A 17146-nucleotide genomic window follows, 5' to 3' on the forward strand; every position below is an offset into this window, starting at 1 on the left:
GCACTTGGGATTCACAGTGAGGGCCTGCTATCGGAATGGTAAGGTGCTACATTGCGGTAGCAATTTTGGGGATGAGTTTTGGCTTCAGATTTTGCATCTTGATTTTTTTTGCTTCTGTGCATGCGCGGAAGCAAAAATATCATTGGAAATTGCCGAAATCTCGCTTTGGCGCATCCTCACATGAGATTTTGCTTGTTGTGCATGTGCAGAAGCCAAATCCTGCGCTGACAAGTGCACATGTTCCCACTGGACATGTGTGCCTGTGACGGCCTCAGAGGGCGCACTGGTAGCGCTGAAGACAGCAAGGCCTTCCCTGGTTGGGAAACACTTCCGTGAAAGGGAGAATGTAGTACTGCAGACTAATTCTGCCCAGTGTCAGATGCTTGACCCTGACCCGCTCGAAGTTGACTCAGACCTTTCGAGGTCGGCCACAATGAGGACCCAGATTGTAGGGGGGGGGAAATCCCTGAATCTTCTATGGGTTGTGAAATGCGGTGTAGGAGCGCTATTGCTAAACTAACTAAAATAACAGTGGTTGGTCCACAACTTGGAAAAGAAACTTAGTTAATTTTAAGGATACAATGGTGCACAAGACATGATAACCATGGATGTAAGACAGAGAGAGATAAATTGAAAATGCCAGAGATCTTTAAGCAATGGTGGACCATGCATGGATGAAGAACAACAACAAGTCAAGGAACAAAGTCAAGCTTGGGGTCCTTGTAGACAAGACTTAGACACCAAGAATAGAAAGTCTTACCTGTCCCCAAGGTAGCCATCTTTCGCCCCGCTGTGCTGAGATGTTGGAAGCCTCCGTTGAGCAAAAGTTGGGGTTGTTCCATGGGCTTATCTGCCCTCATTGGTGGGTTGCTCCCTGCATGTACTTGATGGGGATGTGAGTGGTGGCCATGGCTTAGAGCCTGTGCCCCATAAAATGGAAAGAGCTCAGTCTGAGCCTTGCCTCCTGGAGGGGTCTGAGGTTGTCCCAAAAGTCCCGGCAAAGTCAACGGCAATCCTTGATGGAGCAACAGCATGTTCTGCATGTGCTTCTCGGACGTCATGTGGATCCGTAAGTTACGGGAGATGTTGGTCTCATAACTGCACACCTTGCATTGCCAGGATGACTTGCCCTTCGGCTCCTTCTCCTCGGGGGACGATGGGGATGGTGCCACCGGAGGAGCCACGGGCGGACCGTTGCCTCCTGTGGCTTGGTAGCCTTGTAGGTTGGCCAGGTGTTTATCAGACTGCATGTGGATGCTGAGGTTGCCTTTAGTAGTGGTGGAATAATTGCAAGCCTCACAGCGGTAGGGTTTGTAACCGCAGTTGTAGCTCTCACCGCGAGCCAGGCGCGGGTGGGGACCGCCCGTGCTACAGTAGGCACAGTGGCTGTTGTTCTCTGGGTGTTTCTCCTTCATGTGGACGTCCAGAGTCTGCTGGTACTTATAATGCCAGTTGCATTTGGGACATTTGAGTGTCTTGCAGGAGTTGCGCGAGTGCAGCAGTGACATGTGGCCTGACAAAGTCAACCCCGAATATGCCATCGCCGTAAAATCTTCCCCAAAGCTAAGCGTGGGTCCTCCACTGTTGTGGCTATTGCTCCCGATTCCATTGTTGATCTCAAACCCGACCGTCATTGCTTCGTTGGCCATCCCTACACTGATCAGGCCGTCCGCCAAGTCGGTGGTGCTGATGTCGCTGGCTGGACCAGCACACATTTGGTTGGTCTCATTGGAAACGCTTTCGGCTTTGGGAACAGACTCGGCCCTGCTGATTTCGGCCGCTAAGTCCACACAAGGGACCTCATGCATCAGTCTTTCCTTCAAGATCTTGTCGGTGGTCCTCTCCTTGTTGATGTCTTCCTGGGGTGGCCCTGTGTGGTCAGAATTTGGGACCTTGGTCAGCAGTGTCTCTGAGAGAGGGATGTTAGCGGCCAAGGGTGCGCTTGATGTATCTGGTGAACTTTGGTCTGGAAGCCGTTCCTTCTCTTTCCTGTCATCAACTTGTGCCACCTCTTCCTCCTCCTCCTCTTCCTCCTCCTCCTTTTCCTCTTCTGGTTTCTCGTCCATGGAACCATTTGCCCAGTGCGTGCCGCCGACCCTTGAATCTTTGGTATCTGATGGCTCGCATCGTCTTTCTGGGCTTCTCTTCTCGTTCTTCTCCTCCTCCTCTTCCTCCTCCTCTTTTACATTCACCCATCTGCTACACATTCTGGCATTGAGGTCTGCCTCGGTGGTGGGGTTATTTGGTTCTAGGAAGCCCAGGTCAGTGCCCTGGAATACAGCCGAAGCCCCTCCATCCAAGGCCTGGCGTTTCTCGTTGCTGAGCTGGACGTCATGCACCGTACGGGCATGAGATGCCAAGGTACGGCCCTGGTTGAACGAGAGGCGGCACGTCAGGCAGAGCCACACAGGACCCCCTGGCATCCCCTTGTCTTGGCCACGGGTGGCTTCCTCATTCTCCACGGGGCCAGTGGGGGCATCTTTGGATTTGGTGGCAGCGTTTTTGGCAGGCGTACTTTGAGCTGGGGCCCCGGCCAGTCGGTAACTGTAGAAGGCGCCTTGAGGAGTCACCCCTCCTGGCGCTGAGGTATTCTGGGACATTTGGTCAACAGACATAAAGCCTTGGGTAGAACCTCCACTGTCCTGGATGTGGAGAATGGACACTTGAGGAGTGGCGGTGACGGGGGAGCCCTTTGGTAAGAGAACGTGGCCGCTAGTGAGGAGGTACACCGAACCGTCGGCGGCGAAGAAGAGCTGGGCCTCGCGCCCACTGTCCTCGTCTCTTTGTTCTTCTGGCCGGACCCCATCTTCGGCCAGTGGCGGGCCTAGAGGGAAAGAGGGCGGATTTGGCAAGGATGGGCTGGGATCGGTTTGGAGCTGTGGGGTAGACGAGACGGCAGCGGGGAACTTGGCCAAGCTGAGGGTGGCAGCTTGGGCACTGGTGCAGGGTCTCATGACATCATTAGGATGGGGTGAGGGGGAAGAGGCAGGGTCCCAGAGGGGGGGTTCTTTGGTGGGTGGCAAGGCAGGAGAGCCCTGAGCAGGCCGAATCGCGGCCCGGTCATCCTGTCCGTCTGCTGGTGGGGCAGCAGCGGAGGAGTGGGAGGAGTTAGAGGAGGAAAAGGAGGAGTTAGAGGGAGCATCCATGGCGGTGCAGGCGGGAGGAGTACGGAGGGATCATCTCAGCACAGGAGCCGAGACCCTGCAAAAAAAACAAGAGAAGACAAAACACGTGTGAATCCCACCTTAAGGTGGATACCACCTTAACTGTTAAGACTTGCAGACTTCAACTCCCAGAGTTCCTCAGCCGGCTTGGCTTGGCTGAGGAATTCTGGGAGTTGTAGTCCACAGACCCCTGTACTAATACACACTTAGCGTTCCGGCTTGCAATCAGTCCAGTGGATCTCAAGAGTGCTAGAAAAGATTACAGACAACCCTCGACTTACAACTGTTCTTTTAGTGACCGTCCAAAAGTTACAATGGAATAGAAAAGGGAACAAGGGCCGTTTTTCACATTTAACGGCTGTCCCAGCCCCCCTATGGTCACATGATCAACATTCGGATGCTGGGCAACCGACTCACACTTATGGCCGTGGCATGATTCCCCTTTTGTGACCTCACAGGCGAAGTAAAGGGGGAAGCTGGATTCACTTAACAACCGGGATACTAATTTAACCACTGCACTGATTTGTTTAAAGACTGTGGCAAGGTTGTAAAAATCATGTCACAACCCCCTTGTTGATTGTCCTCGACTTTGAACACTTCGATGAGTGATTGCTCCAAGTTATAACGGCACTGGAAAAAAAGGGATTTACGACCATGTTTTACAATCATGACCTTTCACACGATCATGTAATCCAAATTGGGATGCTTGGCAACCGAATCCTATTCGTGACAGTCGCAATGTCCTGGGGTTCATGCGATCCTCTTTTGCAACCTTCTGACAAGCAAAGTCCCTAGGGGAAACCAGGTTCACTTAACAACCAGGATACTAATTTAACCATGGCACTGATTCACTTAACCACCATGGCAATTCGTAAAACCAGGCACAGCACACATCCAAACTAGATATCTTAACGAGGGTTTTTCTGGCAGCAATTGTGGTCGCATGTCGTACGTTCTGATGGTCGTACGTCGAGGACTGACGGGAAAGTCTGATCCTTACGAAAAGATATTTGCAATGCAAATGTAACTAAAAGTCGACTGAGAAGGATGAGGACAGTCCTAGAGTTGTACAGGTGTGCGCACCACACAATATATATTTTTGATTGTTTCCCCAAGTGTTTGGAACTGTATTTTCACTCACGTGCAGCTAGTCCTCGACTTACAACTGTTCGTTTAGTGACCATTCGAAGTTACAACTACAGTGAAAAATGTGACATGACCATTTTCCCATCTTACAGCCGTTGCAGCATCCCGTGGTCACACATGATCCATATTCAGGACACTTGGCAACCAACTATTTATGATGGTCGCACTATCCTAGAGTCATGTGATTGCTTCTGACAAGCCAAGTCAACGACCATTGTTACTCATATTAAAAATTGCAGTGATTCACATAACAATGATGGCAAGGTTGTAAAATAGGACATAGAAACATAGAAGACTGACGGCAGAAAAAGACCTCATGGTCCATCTAGTTTGCCCTTATACTATTTCCTGTATTTTTATCTTAGGATGGATATATGTTTATCCCAGGCATGTTTAAATTCAGTTCCTGTGGATTTACCAAACACGTCTGCTGGAAGTTTGTTTCAAGGATCTACTACTCTTTCAGTAAAATAATATTTTCTCATGTTGCTTTTGGTCTTTCCCCCAACTAACTTCAGATTGTGTCCCCTTGTTCTTGTGTTCACTTTCCTATTAAAAACACTTCCCTCCTGGACCTTATTTAACCCTTTGACATATTTAAATGTTTCGATCATGTCCCCCCTTTTCCTTCTGTCCTCCAGACTATACAGATTGAGTTCATTAAGTCTTTCCTGATACGTTTTATGCTTAAGACCTTCCACCATTCTTGTAGCCCATCTTTGGACCCGTTCAATTTTGTCAATATCTTTTTGTAGGTGAGGTCTCCAGAACTGAACACAGTATTATTCCAAATGGGGTCTCACCAGCACTCTATATAGCAGGATCATAATCTCCCTCTTCCTGCTTGTTATACCTCCAGCTATGCAGCCAAGCATCCTACTTGCTTTCCCTACCACCTGACTGCACTGTTCACCCATTTTGAAACTGTCAGAAATCACTACCCCTAAATCCTTCTCTTCTGGAGGACATGGCTCATGACACAATCATCTTGCTTAGTAATGGGTTTTCCAGGACAGGCTTATAAAATTTATGCATGGTATATCTGTATGTATGATTGGTTTTTCTTAAATTGGGGTTTTTTTAATTACTTTTAATATTAGATTTGTTTATATTGTCTTATTTACTGTTGTTAGCCACCCCGAGTCTGCGGGGAGGGGCGGCATACAAATCTAAGTAATAAATAAATTCCCTTTTTTTCAGTGCCGGTGTAATTTTGAACGGCTACTAAATGAATCATCGTAAGTCGAGGTCTGCCTGTAGAGCTAAAATCCTTTCCATTTTAATCAGCCTAAAAAAATACAGTGTTCCCTCGATTTTTGCGGGGGATGAGTTCTGAGACCACCCGCGAAAGTCGAATTTCTGCGAAGTAGAGATGAAGAATGAAATACACCACTTTTGGCTATGAACAGTATCCCAAGCCTTCCCTTAACACTTTAAACTCCTAAATTACCATTTCCCATTCCCTTAACAACCATTTACTCACCATTATTACTGGTACTCACCTTTGAATAAGACACTTAGTGATCCTGATATTTATAAACATAATTATTTATTAACAATAATTATTATTTTTGTTATTTATTTGCAAAAATTATTAGTTTGGCGATGACGTATGACGTCATCGGGCAGGAAAAACCATGGTGTAGAAAAAAACCCGTGAAGTATTTTTTAATTAATATTTTTTGAAAAACCGTGGTATAGGCTATTCGCGAAGTTTGAACCCGCAAAAATTGAGGGAACACTGTACCATCAAAAAACCCAACACACGCAACAGCTAAGAACCAGCCTCAATCTTTCACCTCAGCGTTGCGGCCTCCATTTTGATTTTTTTTTTTTAACCTAACCAGCGTACAACTCGTTTGTCTATGTCTTTGCTTTTTTTCTACATAGTTCTTCACTTTCAAAGGCAAATTTTTAGAAGCCAGTGAGATGGAATGTCTCGTTGTTTTGAAAGCTGGGTTTTTTCCTGCGTCGGCCTTCCAGCCTTCATCCGATAATGCAAAACTATTTGTATTCAAAGCTATTTACATCGATACGGCTGATTGTTTCCCTGTCAGTAAGTGGCTCGCTGGCTGGCGAGTGCTGAAATTGCTCCTAATCGAACTGTCCGTCAGCAAAACACCTGAGCGTCCCCGCTCTTGAAACAATGTAATCCAGCAATTGAGCATCGGATTTTTCTATTTTCTTGTAAGATTTGGGTTGTTTTTGCTCAACATCCTGAGGTAAATTACTCCCAACGTCTGGACTGTAACCTCGGCCGCAAAACCAATTCGGATTAAAATCAAATTAGAATTTCTGCATGGTCTTTTTCAGATACAGGTAGTCCTCAATTTACGATACCAAGGAAGCCCCAAAATTTCTCTTGTTTTAAGGGGGAACGTGAGTTTTGCCTCATTTTACGACCTTTCTCGCCACAGTTCTGGAGCGGATCACTGCAGGTGATAAGTTAGTAACCCGACTGTTAAACGAATCGGGTTTCCCCCATGGACTTTATTATTATTATTATTATTATTATTATTATTATTATTATTATTATTATTATTATTTATTAGATTTGTATGCCGCCCCTCTCCGAAGACTCGGGGCGGCTCACAACAATGATAAAAACAATATTATAGTGACACAAATCTAATATTAAAAGAAATAACTAAAACCCTATCATATTAAAACCAGACAACACATACATACCAAACATAAATTATAAGGAGCCTGGGGGAAAGATGTCTCAAATCCCCCATGCCTGGCGGTATAGGTGGGTCTTGAGTAGTTTACGAAAGGCAAGGAGGGTGGGGGCAGTTCTAATCTCCGGGGGGAGTTGATTCCAGAGGGCCGGGGCTGCCACAGAGAAGGCTCTTCCCCTGGAGCCCGCCAGACGACATTGTTTAGTCGACGGGACCCGGAGAAGGCCAACTCTGTGGGACCTTATCGGTCGCTGGGATTCATGCGGTAGCAGGCAGTTCCGGAGGTACTCTGGTCCAATTGCTAGTCTGAAGGTCATAAAAAGGGGATCACGGGACTTTGGGTCACAGCAATGGTCGTAAGTATGAGGCGGTATCTAAATTTTGATTGTACAATGCTATGAAGGTTACAACAGCAAAAAATCCCTTATTAGAAAACAATCAGTACAGTACTACACAATCATACAATTCTCAAGTGCTATAATCAGCAAGGGGGGGGGATCTGCCTCCCCCATGCCTGGCGACATAAGTGGGTCTTTAACGTCTTGAGGAAGACGGGGAGGGTGGGGGTAATTCGAATCTCCGACTTATGATGATTCGTTTAGTGACCGTCCAAAGTTACACTGGCAGTGGAAAAAAAAGATTTATTTACATTCAACAACCATCGCAGAATCCCCATGGTAACGTGATCAAAATTCGGCCGCTTGGCAACCAACTCGTTTTTATGATGGTTGCAGTGCCGTGGGGTTGTGTAATCACAAGTCTAGTCAACTTCCCAGCAAGCGAAGTCCATGGGGGAAGCCTGATTTGTTTAATGACCAAACAATTTCCTTAACAACTGCAGTTATACCCAGGACTGAGGAAGGTTGCCCAATGAGAAAAAAAAACCCCTCACTTGATGACTGTCTCATTTAGCGACAGAAATTTTGGGCTCGCTTGCGGTCGTAAGTCTAGGACTGTCTGCATTGAGTTTGGTTAAATACAGGTACTCCTCTACTTATAGCCACAGTGGAATTTGTTGTTAAGTGAGATTAATTGCCACATTTTACAACCTTTCTCGCCACTGTTGTTAAGTGAAACGCTGCAATTAAGTTAGCAATCCCGTTGTTAAGTGAATCTGGCTTCTCCATTGACTTTGGTTGTCAAAATGTCGCAAAAAGAGATCGCGTGATCCTCCCCAGGACGCAGCGACGGTTATAAGTATGAATCGGTGGCCAAGTTTTGATCCCATAATTATTGGGAACGCTACAAAGGTTGTGATTGTGCAAACTAAACAATGTTGTTTGGTGGGGCCCAGGGGAAGAGCCTTCTCTGTGGCGGCCCCGGCCCTCTGGAACCAACTCCCCCCAGAGATTAGAATAGCCCCCACCCTCCTTGCCTTTTGTAAGCTCCTCAAAACCCGCCTCTGCCGTCAGGCATGGGGGAACTGAGGTATTCTCTCCCCCTAGGCTTCTACAATTTATGCATGGTATGTTTGTATGTATGATTGGTTTTATAACAAGGGTTTTTAGCTGTTTTAGTATTGGATTTATACGTGCTGTTTTTACCACTCTTGTTAGCCGCCCCGAGTCCACGGAGAGGGGCGGCATACAAATCCAATCAATAGATAGATAGATAGATAGATAGATAGATAGATAGATAGATAGATAGATAGATAGATATAAATAGATAGATAGATAGATAGATAGATAGATAGATAGATAAATAAATAAATAAATAAACCACACTTTTACCAGTGCTCAAGCTCAGCCCAGACAAGACCGAGTGGCTGTGGGCACTTCCCCCTAAGGACCATCCGATCTGTCCATCCATTGTTCTGGGGAGCGGGGGGGACATTGACCCCCCTCAGAGATGGTCCGCAATTTGGGTATCCTACTGGATCCACAGCTGAGCCTTGATCACCACTCTCGGCTGTGGCCAGGGGGACCTTTGCCCAGGTTCGTCTGGTTCACCAGTTGCAGCCCTACTTGGACCAGGAGGCACTACATACAGTCACTCAGGCCCTCGTCACCTCCCGTCTTGATTATTGCAATGAGCTGTACATGGGGCTACCCTTGAAGAGTGTTCGGAGACTCCAAATAGTCCAGAATGCAGCCGCACAAGCCATCATGGGGGTATCTCAGTACACCCATATACGAGCTGCAATGGCTCCCTGTTATTCTCTGGGCACAATTCAAGGTGTTGGTTATTATCTATAAAACCCTACATGGCTCAGGGCCAGACTATCAAAGGGGCTGCCTCTTGTCACATACCTCCCAGAGACCTGTAACAGCACACAGTTGCCCTCCTCCAGGTCCCATCAGCTAAGCCAGTGTTTCCCAACCTTGGCAACTTGAAGAGATCTGGACTTCAACTCCCAGAATTCCCCAGCCAGCGAATTGAAGTCCAGGGAGTTGAAGTCCAGATCTCTTCAAGTTGCCAAGGTTGGGAAACACTGAGCTAAGCAACACAAGTTGGCAGGGCCACGAGGTAGAGCCTTCTCTGTGGCTGCCCCGGCTCTATGAAATCAACTCTCCCCCCTCCCATGTCCGTACTGCTCCCACCCTACTGGCCTTCCGCAAGGCCACTAAGACCTGGCTTTGCCCGCAGGCCTGGGGGACCCATGAATTAACAACCATCCTGGCCAAATCGTATGAATGTTTAGTATGCATGTTGTTGTGATTGGTTAATTTGTAGGGTTTCTTAATTAGGGTTTTATAATTTTTTTAGATTTTAAATTTGACTTCTTTTGTATTGTTTTGTATTTATATTGTTGTTGTAAGCCGCCCTGAGTCCTTCGGGATTGGGCGGCCTAGAAATCGAATTAAATAAATAAAATAAATAAACTTGGAATGGTCACTAAACGAACTGTCGAAAATCCAGGAGGACCTGTACTAAACTGAATGAAGGTAATTCTACCTCTAATCACCAGTTGGATTGCCAAAAAAAAAAAAAAAAAGTGGGATTTCCAAGTGATGTTGACCTTCTGGGGAATAATCCAGCATTGACCAACATATTGCAATGCTGTTTTAATTATGAATGGTGGTTTAGCAGCTCAAGCTAAAGCCGGGGTGGCGCAGCAGGTAGAGGGCTGTACTGCAGGCCACTGAAGCTGACTGTAGATCTGAAGGTCAGCAGTTCAAATCTCATCTCCGGCTCAAGGTTGACTCAGCCTTCCATCCTTCCGAGGTGGGTAAAATGAGGACCCGGATTGTGGGGGCAATAGCCTAGCTCTGTTAAAAAGTGCTATTGCTAACATGTTGTAAGCCGCCCTGAGTCTAAGGAGAAGGGCAGCATAAAAATTGAATGAATGAATGAATGAATGAATAAATAAATGAATGAATGAATGAATGAATGAATGAATGAATGACCGTCAATTGGATTCTTTCCTACGGTTGTTTAAAAATAATTTCAATTTCATGCCCAATGCTTTAAAAAAATTAATAAATGATGTTTTGGGACACTGCCATCTTCTGACTCCCAGCCCGCTATGCTCACCCACCCCAAATCCCCAAGCGTGGAAACTAAAGAGGGGAGAGATTTAAGGAAAGACCCTTGCAAACCTGCCTCAATTCAACTTTTAGGAGAGGTAGGAGAGCCATCAGCAGGCCTGGGGATTGCACAACCCAACAGTCTTAGCTGGGAGAAAGGGAGGGAGGGTTCCAGGCTCTCTTCCTCTGTCCTAGCCCCCTTCCCCTTTTTGCTACCCCCCACCCACCTCTGTGCTGGCTTCTTCCCTTCCCCCCCCTCCCCTCCCCCTTCCACAGGCTGGTTAGTCGATGCAAATTGTCTCATTAAGGAGAAAAGGAGGCGGGAGGTGTAATTAGAGGGCTGTTGCATATTTATTGCAGGCATACAAAGGTTGTGGGGGGGGGCATGGAGGGGAGGCGAGCGGCGTGTGGAAGAGTCGGGGAAGGCGAGGGGGGAATGGAGAGGGAGAGAGAAAAGGATGGAGAGAGGAAAAAAGGAGGATGGAGAGAGAAAAAGAGAGAGAGAGAGGAGGATGGAGAGAAAAAGGATGGAGACAGAAAAGGGATAAAGAGAAAAGGAGGATGGAGAGAAAAAGGAAGATGGTGAGGGAGAGAGAAAAAGGAGAGAGAGAGAGAGAAAAGGAGGATGGAGAGAAAAGGAGAAGAAGCGAACGGGAAAGAAAAGGAATAAGAAGACAGACACCTGCCTCTCTGTGTGTTTGAGTGTGCAAGTGTGTGTCTGGACGTCAGTCCCCGCGTGGAAGAGCCACGTGAAAAGAGAAGGGGGTATTGGGGAAATGACACGCGAAACTTAAGAAGCGCCTTATGTGGACGGGCGTGCATGAAACGCAGAGGCAAGGATCGCATTCACGTGTAGGCACTCTGTACATGATGCGGGCGTACAACCGTGCGCACGCTTTGACACCCACGCACGCCCCGCATGCGGCAAACACGCGTGCATTGTTGTTCCCGCAGCGTTAGGCCAGCTGTGCATCCGTCCATACGTGCGTGGATGCGCCGCGGGCAGGATGCATGCGTGCCTGCACGGAAGGCGTGATATATATGGACGCGTGCATTATACACGCTAGGCAGCCGTGCACGCACCCTATGGACGGACACTATAGTATATGCTTGCACACACCGTGCACACAGGCACAAGGAGGAGGATGGGGGGAGGAGGACAAAGCGCGGGGATGACCGAGAGAGAGAAGGGGAAGGGCGAGGTCCGGGGCTGGCCGTTGCAACAAAAGAGGGAAAGAGAGAAAGAAAAATGAAGGAGAGAGAGGGGGGAAGGGAGGGAGAAAGAAAGAAGGAGAGAAAGGAAGAAGTAGGGAGAAAGAAGGGTGAGAGAGAGAAAGGGAGAAAGAGAAAGAAGGGAGAGAAATAAAGAAAATAAGAGAAAGGAAGAGAGGGAGAAAGAAAGAGAAAGAAGGGAGAGAAAGGAAGAAGGGAAAGGAAGGAAGGAAGGAAAGATGGGAGAGTGAAGGGAGGAGAGAAAGAGAAAGGAAGGAGAGGGAGAAAGAAGGGAGGGAAAAAAGGAAGGAGAGAAAAGAAAAGAGGAAGGAAGGAGAGACGGAGGAAGAAGGGAGAAAGAAAGGACTTTATTTGGCGGGGGAGGGGGCAACGGGAGAGGAAGGAAGGGGCAACCGAGCCCATGTGGCGTGCCGGCAGGACGGGCGGGGGCTGCAGCAGGGGAGGCAGAGAGAAAGAGAGAAGGAAGGAAAAAAGAGGGGGGGGGTCTCCGGCAGGGCGATTAACGGGGAGATTAATGTCGCGGGGTGACAGGGAGGCAGCGCCAGTCAATAAAACGCAGAGCGCGGTGACAGGCGCCGCTTTAAATTACTCTGCGCGCGGGGGGTGGGGGGGGTGTTTCAGGAGAGGGAGGGGCCAGGCCGAGCTGCTCCACCTTCCCCCCCCTGCCATGGGACTCCCTCCCCCACTTACATCCCACTCCTCCAAATCCCCGATCCGCAGGCTTCTCGCCCCCGAAGCCCCCCTCCAATATTTGCAAAGTACTGTAAATAAATTTAAAAATCCCCAAACCCACCAGCGTTCAAGGAGACTTGTGTATGTGTGTGTGTGCACCCCTCCCCTTTTTCTTTTAAGGGGAGGGGGGACGCTCTGCAAGATTTGTGGGGAGGGGGGCTTGCGAGAGGCACCTCCCCCTCCTTTCCAATATTGCATTCTCTTTTTTTTTGCTTCCCCCCCCTCCCCAAAGGAGCAATTGCGTAGGGAAAGAGAGAAAAATGGGGAGGGGAGGATGCGCTGCTGGGCTCTAGCGAACATAGAGACGCGAGGTGTCGCGCACCCTCCCCCTCCCCCCCCCCGCCGCCACTTTCGCTTTTGTTTAATCCTGTCTTGTGCGGTCTTTTCTTTTTTTTTTTGGAAGCTTCCATCATTTGCATCTCGTTTGCATACAATGGGGAGGGGGTGGGAGAAAGGAGGAAGAGGAGGAAATGGCTCGCCATGGGCGACCGCCCCCCCCCCCCCCCACACACACTCCAAAGCTAATTTGTAGAGGGGGAAGTGGAGAAGCCACGCACCTTTGCTCCTTCCTCCCCCCTCCTCCTCCTCTCCCCCCCCCCCCCTCGAAAGAGATGCTATAACGGCAGGGAAGCCTTGCAAATAAGACAAGCGAATGGTGCACTTTTGGGAAGAGAGGGTGGGGGGTCTTTTTTCCAAAGGTGCTTTGGGGTAGGTGGGCTCATTCTCTCCCTGTGTATATCATCTATTTTTCTATTAATCTATCCCCTTTCTCTTCTATGTCTGTCTGTCTATCTATTGTCTATCTATCCTCTTTCTCTCATCTATGGTATCTATCATCTGTCCTCTCTGTGTGTGTGTATCATCTATCTTATCTATTAATATATCCTCTCTTTCTTTTCTATATCTATCTATCCATCCATCCATCTATCTATCTATCCATCCATCCATCTACCTACCTACCATCTATTTACCTATCTACCTACCTACCTATTCATCCATCCATCCATTCTCCCATTGTGTATATCATCTATTTTTCTATTAATCTATCCTCTTTCTCTTCTATATCTGTCTCTCTATCTATTGTCTATCTATCCTCTTTCTCATCTATATCTACCTCTCATCTATCGGTATCTAACATCTGTCCTCTCTCTGTGTGTGTATCTATTAATATATATCCTCTATTTCTTTTCTATATCTATCCATCCATCCATCCATCCATCTATGCTGTTTCTCATCAATATCATTTGTCTAGCCTTTCTCACATCTATCTATCTATCTATCTATCTATCTATCTATCTATCTATCTATCTATCTATATACCTACCTATCTCTTTCTCATCTATGTCTATATATCATCTGTCTATTCTCTTTCTCATATTTATCTACCTATCTATCTACCTACCTACCTATCTATCTCTTTCTCATCTATTCTATCAATCACCTTTCCTTTCTCATCTATATCTATATATCATCTGTCTATTCTCTTTCTCATATCTATCTATCTATCTATCTATCTATCTATCTATCTATCTATCTATGTCTGTCTATCTATCTGTCTATCTATCTATCTATCTATCTATCTATCTATCTATCTATCTATCTATCGCCTATCTATCTATCCATCCATGCATCCATCCTGCCTAAGGTGTTGCTATCCCTTTAAGACCTGGAAGTGAACTTCCTATACTGTATATCAGATTTTTTTAGGAGGGAAACAGGGGAGTTTTGCTAACTCTTTGGGAAGGGGGGAAGAGCATCAAATGGGCTTGGGCGAGGGTTGTGTAGGCACCCGTGTGTGTGGCTGGCTGGCTGGCGCATGCGTGCCAGATTGTGATATGAGGTTATGTCCTCTCCAAGGGCATTACAATTTAAAGCCAATTGCAAAAAAAAAAAAAAAAAAATCCCATCAAAGATGGCAGGCTGGGATATTGCATTCATAGTAAGGAGTGTGTAGAAAGAGAGGGAGAGAAAGGAGGGGAGGAAAAAAATTAAGCTTTTCCAGCAAGGTTCTCCCAATGCAAAAAAAAGGGGAGTGATTTTTTAAAATGGCACTCTGTTTTAAAGGAAAATAAAAAGGATTTGGGGCCCCATTGTTTTATTTCCGGCTCTTTTTTTTTTTTTCCTTTTGCTCTCTGCAAAATAAAGAACCAACTGGAGAAAACTGGCAAAGAACAGAACAACAACAACGAAAATTTAAAAATGCAAAATAAACAAGGGATGACCTTTTCCCTAACATTTTTTTACCCAAATCTTGTTATTCTGTTCGGTGTGGCTAGCAGGATAACACACAGAACAAAAGCACGTTAAAGTGGGAATATTTGGGCTGACCAAGTGGCTAGTCCTCAACAAACTGCCCTGGGATGTAGGGAAGATTTCAACCAAGGAGACAAAATGGAAGTCAAATAACTAGAATCACAGAGTTGGAAGGGATCTCGGAGGTTATCTAGTCCAACCCCTCCCCCCCAGCTCAAGCAGGAAATTGTACTACACCCATTTCAGACAAGTGACTGTCCAGTCTCATAATTGTTCATTTGGGACTGTTAATTTTGAGAACAAAGTCTTTGACTTACATCCGTTCGCTTAGTGACTGTTCAAAGTTATGATGGCATTTACAGGCATTTAGGTCCTGTTTTCAGACTTAACCACATTTGTAGCATCTCTACACTCACTCACGTGACCCCAAATTTAGAGTATTGGCAACTGGTATGTTCTTAGGACAATTGCGGCTTCACCACCTGCAAACTTCCGGGAAGGTGGATTCGTTTAATGACAGCATGATTCACTTAACGCCCACAGAGATTCACATTTACAACTCTGGCAAAAAAAAAAGGCACAAAATGTGATGTGACTTATTTTATGGCTGCTTCGCTTAGCAACAGAAATGTTGATGGCGGTCGTTAAGTGGAGGACTAGCTACTTGAGGAGCAAAGAAGGGTGTTAAAATGTTTAAGCCGTAAAAAACAAACAAACCCTGGTTATAATATAAGTTGTGATGAGAGACAAAATGTCCCACTTCTGTAAGGGTACAGTTCCCAATAAACTAGTTTTGGTAGCTTTAAGATGCCTGGACTCCAACTCCCAGAATTCCCCATCCAGGAAAAGCTACGCCTGCTATGGAATTCTGGGAAAATCTATATATCTAACACACACAAACACACACACAAAAAGGGCAATAGATTGAGACAATTGCAAAAGAGACTAAATTAATTCTCTTCATTTTTTGAGAATTTAAGAAAAAATTCCCAGAATTCTTTGCTGTGGCGCTAGGGAATTCTGGGAAAATGTATATGGGATGAATGAGGATGATTTTTTTTAATGTATTGGGGGTTTAGATCTAATTTTAAATTAGATTTCTTATATATTGTACTGTTATATTTATTTTGTTGTAAGCTGCCCTGAGTCTGTGGGAAAGGGGGGGTATAAAAATCTAATAAATAAATAAATATTAAATAAATAAATAAAATCCAGCTCTCATTGCCGATTAGCAAATACAGTTATTTCCAGCCAAGTTCAATCTGACAAATAGGTGATATATTGCTTCTTTAAAAAAAAAAAAATCCAAATCCCCAAGAAAGGGCCAAAGATTCATTTCAAATCCTTTAAATGTGTCAAATAAAAATCGCATTAAAAAACCACTTTTATCCAGTTTCCATCAAAATGCAATTCATGTGTTTGTCCATGTCTCACTCCCAAAACTTTAGGGGGTTTTGTTTTTTGCATATAGAAAGAGAGGAGGTTTTTTTTAAGAAAAAACAATACTGGAATCTGACACTTAATTTCTGCAATTTTGCAAGGCCAACGGGGAAAAATGCAACTTTGCCTCCACAGGGACTAGCAACTTAAGGTTCCCTACACAGAATGCAAATGATGTGGCATTACTGCCTTCATGGGTGTCGAACTATTTGCAGGGCTATTTTTCAAAGGGCTATTTATCAGCCAAAGTTTCTGACCGCCCAGAACTGAGGAACAAAGTTACAAATTTAGTGTCCTTTAGAATTATTGTGCGTCACAACAAGCTACACACACTGTTGAAGTCAACCAATCCAGACTCGGCAACGGTATTGTGGTGTGTACACAATGCAGGTAGTCTTCAACTTAACAAGAGTCTGTTTAGTGACCGTTCAAAGTTACAAAGGCACGGGGGGGGGGAGGGATTCACGACCATTTTTCACACTTAATGTCCATCAAAGCAGCCCTGTGCTCACGTGATCGAAATTTGGATGCTTGCTTCATACTTATGGTGGTCACAGGGCCCCTGGAATCACGCGGACAGCTTTTGTGACTAACCAAGTTAACGGGGGAAGCCGGATTCGCGTAGCAACTGAGTCACTATCGTGATTCACTTAACAACTCTGGCAACAAAGGGGCAGGCAAAACTCACTTAGCAAATGTTTTGCTTAGTAACAGAAAAATTGGGTTCAATGGTGGTCATAAACTGAGGACTGTCCGTAGGTACATCTGACAATGACGCACAAGAAGTGTTATTTTTGACCCCCAATTATGTATGTCCCTAAAACATGCTACTTAAAACACATACTGTATGTGCTCAGTTTTTTCACTTGAAATTTGGGGGTTTTTTTATACTGTACATTAATTTTATTTTTAGATAGAAAGAGATGATGAATAGATGATAGAGAGGAAGAGATGATAGAGGGATGAGGGATGGATTGATGCATGGATGCACAGACAAATAGACTAGATAGGTAGGTAGATAGGTAGGTAG

At 45.9% G+C, this 17146-nt stretch overlaps 1 protein-coding gene across 1 annotated transcript in view; it reads right to left on the reverse strand.

Annotated features, from left to right (window-relative positions):
* Window positions 1–17146, reverse strand: part of ZFHX2 (zinc finger homeobox 2) — a 43896-nt gene that overhangs the window by 16432 nt on the left and 10318 nt on the right. Inside the window, 1 exon segment of the mRNA XM_070767062.1 lies at window positions 761–3201. Within this exon segment, the coding sequence (XP_070623163.1) occupies window positions 761–3146 (2386 nt within the window). The 5' untranslated portion in view covers window positions 3147–3201.

The sequence above is a fragment of the Erythrolamprus reginae genome, chromosome Z, assembly GCF_031021105.1.
Source record: "Erythrolamprus reginae isolate rEryReg1 chromosome Z, rEryReg1.hap1, whole genome shotgun sequence".
In the NCBI taxonomy this organism is placed as follows: domain Eukaryota; kingdom Metazoa; phylum Chordata; class Lepidosauria; order Squamata; family Dipsadidae; genus Erythrolamprus; species Erythrolamprus reginae.